Source organism: Phocoena phocoena, chromosome 20 (genome assembly GCF_963924675.1).
Source record: "Phocoena phocoena chromosome 20, mPhoPho1.1, whole genome shotgun sequence".
In the NCBI taxonomy this organism is placed as follows: Eukaryota; Metazoa; Chordata; class Mammalia; order Artiodactyla; family Phocoenidae; genus Phocoena; species Phocoena phocoena.
In genome coordinates this window covers 7,351,200-7,356,008 of record NC_089238.1, presented here as the reverse complement: position 1 = coordinate 7,356,008, position 4,809 = coordinate 7,351,200, and the positions used below count along the sequence as shown (strand labels likewise).

The 4,809-nt window shown below is 57.7% G+C and overlaps 1 protein-coding gene across 1 annotated transcript; it reads right to left on the bottom strand.

The window, feature by feature from the left end:
* Positions 1-227: 227 nt before the first annotated feature.
* On the bottom strand, positions 228-2,723 carry KCNA7 (potassium voltage-gated channel subfamily A member 7). The gene is made up of 3 exons (XM_065898697.1): positions 2,686-2,723; positions 2,047-2,650; positions 228-1,046 (listed from the first exon to the last, which is right to left on the bottom strand). Exons 2-3 carry the CDS (start codon positions 2,599-2,601, stop codon positions 228-230), a joined length of 1,374 nt encoding a protein of 457 aa, XP_065754769.1. The 5' UTR covers positions 2,602-2,650; positions 2,686-2,723.
* Positions 2,724-4,809: the final 2,086 nt, after the last annotated feature.

Here is a 4,809-nt window from a genome sequence, read left to right as displayed (position 1 = left end):
AACTGATGGAGTCTCCCCCTCAAATCAGCATAACCCACTGCCATTCACTGTCACCTGAGGAGGTACCCACAGGAGCTACCAATCCACAACTCAAGACCCAATAAGACTTAGTGTTCCCCAACTCATCACCACTTAACTTAGTTCTTCCTAAACCCAACACCCTCCCCCCAACTTTCCTCCCTCCCTCCCTCCAAGGAAATGTGAGGTGCTGCAGACCTCAACTGTCCTCACACTTCGGTGACCATGTGTTTCCCAGGGGGAGCCCAGAGGAGTGGAGGTGGGAGCTCAGGAACCTCTCGATCCACAAACCCCCCATTGACCTTGCCCTCCAGTGGGCAACAGGGCTGCGTGTCCACGTGGCTGTACATCCCAGCCTCTTCGCCATCTGTCTCCCGGTGGTAAAAGTAGCTGAAGTTGGAGACAATGACTGGCACAGGTAAGGAAATGGTCAGCACGCCGGCAATGGCGCACAGAGAGCCCACTATCTTGCCGCCCACAGTGACGGGCGCCATGTCTCCATAGCCAACTGTGGTCATAGTGACCACTGCCCACCAGAAGGACTCAGGGATGCTGGTGAAATGGGAGTCTGCCCGGTCGGCCTCAGCAAAGTAGACTGCGCTGGAGAAGAGGACCACACCAATGAAAAGGAAGAAGATGAGGAGGCCCAGCTCTCGCATGGAGGCTCTTAAGGTCTGGCCCAAGATCTGCAGGCCCTTTGAGTGCCGGGACAGCTTGAAGATGCGGAAGACGCGTACCAGTCGGATGACTCGCAGGATGGCCAGTGACATGGCTGGCTGGCCCACCCCCCGCTGACGGGCCAGCTCGGTACCCAGTGCCACAAAGTAAGGCAGGATGGCCACGAAATCGATGAGGTTCATCACGTTCTTGAAGAAGGCTGTCTTGCTTGGGCAGGCTGCCAGGCGCACCAGCAGCTCGAAGGAGAACCAACAGATGCACAATGTCTCCACCACAAAGAACGGGTCATCGAAGGGCAAGCGAGGTGGGGGTCCAGGCACTGGGCTGGAGCCGTTCAGCCGAGCCGGAAACTGCAGAGAGGAAGGGGTTCAGGGAGGACCATGACAGGGCTGGGACGCACTGGAATGGCCATATTTCCTGTTTAAATATTCAACTACTTCTTTACAAATTGGTCAATAGCTGCTGCCCCCAGAACCCCGGTGACCTAGCTGTAGTACACTCCTTCTCGGGACCCCCAGGGAAGGCTGACTTTAGGGTCCCTGATCCTTCATTGGCAGGGCCTCCTGAAATAATGCTTGAGTAGGGCTCAATCTCTTCCCTCCCCAAATCCCATCCCCAGAGTTGAATTTCCAGATGGGGAGGGTCCCTATCCTGGCCCCACTCCCTTGTGCCCTGCCCTCCCCAAACCCAGCCTGGACCATAATGGTTAAACACTTTATCCTTATGCCAAAACCCGGGCCCCTCCCCTCACGGCCCTCAGCTCAACTTTCTTTATGATGGATTCCTTTTGCCCCAATCCTCAGGCCCCACCCCTCCATCTGCAGCTCCCTCGGCGGCTTTCTTCAGGTCCCAGATCTCACTACCTCCAGCCCATCCTTCCCATTGGTTACTGCCAGCCGTATAGACCCCCAAATTTTCAGTCTCTCCTTATCCCTCAGTTTTGATTTCTTAATACACCTGTCCTCCAGTGCTCCTGCCCTCCAAAAGCCGAGTTTCTCACCTACCTCAGCGCACGCCTTCTGAAAAGGCAGGTCCTCCTATTTAGATCCTCAGGCCCCGCCCCATTAAGCTACACCTTTCCCGCCCCCAGCCCAGGATTTAATGTAGGGTTCCCAGGTCTGGCGCCGTCCCTGGCTTGCCCACCTCTCGCAGGCCTTTGCCCACCTTTGATTGGTCAGGTCTTCCAACCAGGCCCCCAATGCCTTGCCTATCCACGGCCAGGCCCCACCTTCCTGAGAGGCCCCACCTCCCATTGCCCCTTACCCCACTTTATGATTGGCCAGGACCCCGTGGACCTCGTCCAGCTCCTCCCAAATCCCGCCTCTCCACACGCAGGCCCCGCCCCCTCACCGGGCCAGCTGCAGCCACCGCGGCGAGCCCCGAGTTGTCGCGGTCGTCGCGGAAGTCGGGCAACGTCTCGAGGCAGAAGACGACGATGGAGACGAGGATGACGAGCACTGAGACAACGGCGAGCACGCGCGCGGCCTGCGAGCTCTCGGGGAACTCGAAGAGCAGCCAGAGCTGGCGCGCGAAGGCGCGGCGGGGCAGGGGGCGCTCCGATGGCAAGGGGCAGCCCTCCTCCTCGCGCAGGCGCGCTAGCGCTGCGGCGCCTAGCCCATAGAAGGCCACCTCCTCCAGGAAGACGTCGAGCGGCACGTGCGCCGGCCGCCGCAGGCGCCCGCCCGACTGGTAGTAATAGAGCACCGCGTCGAAGCTGGGCCGGTGCCGGTCGAAGAAGTACTCGCGGCGCGCGCCGTCGTAGAAACGTCTGCGGCGTACCGGGTCCCCGAGCAGCGTGTCCGGGAAGCGGCCCAGCGTGCGTGCCCGGGTCTCGAAGCGCAGCCCAGCCACGTTGAGCACCACTCGCTCGCAGCAGCCGCACGGCTGCGGGCACCCGGGTTCCATGGTGCGCGCAGCCCCGGCGACCCGCGGACGGACGTGTGGCCCCGACGCCCGACCCGGCCCGGCCCCGCCTCGGCCGCCGCCGCCGCCGCCGCCCCAGCCTGGTGTCCGGTGTCCACGCGTAAAAATAGCCCGGCCGTGCGGCCAGGACGCGGGGGAGGGGGCGCCGTGACCCCGGCGGGGCAGAGGGCGGCCGGGCGCCCTCTGCCGGGGCGCCCTCCCTTTACCCCCAGGCGACGCGGCGCTGCGCTTTCTCCGGGTCCACCTGGCCTTCGGGGTTCCTTTCACTCTGTCTCTCCATCGCCTGAGATCTCTGTCCTGCGTCTCTCCGGGTTTCCGTGTATGTCTCTCGTCTATGTTTTTATGAGTATCTGAGCCGCTCTGTTCGAGTCACAAATTTCCATCTCTTTGTCTCTCTCTCTCGTTCTTTTGTATGTCTCTGTGTCTGGCTATGTCTTCACTTTGGGTCTGACTGTATCTCTGATCTCGGGGTTTTATCTCTGAGTATCTCTATGGGTCATTTATCCCTGAGCTTTGCCGTTCTAGGGTCATCTGTGTCTGGGGATTCCCGTCAGTCTCTGTGTCTTGGTCTCTCCGAATCTCCGTCTTTCTTATATTCTTGTATCTCTATCTCTGTTTCTTTCTTGTCTCTCTTGGTCTCTGTCTTTCCCCTCTGTCTGGGTCTCTCTGCTTCTTGTCTCTCTGGGTCTCTCCTCTCTCATTACCTCTCAGCCCACTGTGTCTCTCTCCCTGGGATTCTCTGGGTCTCCCCTTTGGGTATCTTTATTTCCCTGTTTCTCTGAATTACTGCAAGTCTCTGTCTCAGGGCCTCTGGAGGACCGAGCCTCTCCCGACTCATATCTCTGAATCTCTCTCTGACATTCACCCTAGGTTGTCTCTGCCATTGTCCTGGTGGTTTCCCCATCCTGGGGATGCTCCAGCAGCTCTAAACCCTGAGCATGTGCCCCCCACATGGGGTGCCCTCGCTCGGGTTGCCCCTACCCCCACCCCCCGGGTCTCCACCTGGATTCTCTGCCAGACTTTCTTAGACCCAGCAAGGCCTGAGCTGCAGCCCTGAATAGTGCAAAAGGAGACCAGGCCTGCCAGGAACAGGTCAGGGGTGGGCTGGGGAAATGCCGCAGGGTCACTCGAAGGGACCAAAGGACAGACAGACGATGGCCTTCCAGCCACCGGTGTCCTATGACACGGGGTAAAAATAGCCCCATCCGATGTGCTTGGCGGGAAGTCGTGGGGATTGGACACCCGGACTCCAGGGAATGAGGCCCCGGGCGCCCTCTGCTGGGGGAGTAGAGAGAGACACTAAAGGTTTTAACCCCCTAGGAATTCTGGCACTTTCTCTTCCTGTCTACAATTTCTTTCTGGGATACTATGTCACCATCCATCTGGATTTCTGTTTACCTCTTTCTGTGTCTGTGTCCCTTTCTTTCATGGTCTTTGGCCCTACCCGTGTCTGGGTCTCTGTCTCCCCATCTCTCTGGCCTTTTCCCTTCTTTCTGGTCTCCTTTCTCTTTTTTTTCCTCATTCTCAGAGCCCACAGAGATCCCTCTTTGTAGGTTTCTGAATGCTGTGTGTGCACCGATCTCTCCTGCCTGCAACCTTATCTCTTAACACCCTCCTACCACTGAGCCTTCAGGTGGGTGCTCCTTCTTGCCACTTCCAGACAATTCTCCCTCCCTCAGCTCCTTTGAAGCTCAAGTTATCCATGGACAACTCTTCCCAGCCTTCCCTAAAGAACTCATCTCTTTCCCTTCTGCCCACTCCCACTCTTTCATGGGAGATTTTCAATCCTGGCTCTATATCCATCACTCTAAAACGACTGTCGTAATTCTTAATAATTTCAATATCCCCATATAGATGATTCTGCTAAAACCTGGCCTGTACCCGGTTGTCTTTTCCAAAAAGGACCGTATTTTTTGTCCAAGCCATGTCACACCCTATCTTGTGGAGTCCATTCTCCAGCCTTTGGTGAGACCCTCAACTAACAGACCACCTTGGAAGAGACGCAGTGTGATTTCCGAGGTTGGGTCATAAAAGGTAACATTCCACCCCACTCTTTTCCTTGGGACACTTGTGCAGGCTAGATGACAAGGCCCATGTGGAGAGGACTCTAGGCTACTAAACACACAGCTCATCCCCAGCACCAGCCTGCAGCCACGTGAGTGAGCCATCTTAGAAGCACATCCTCCTGCC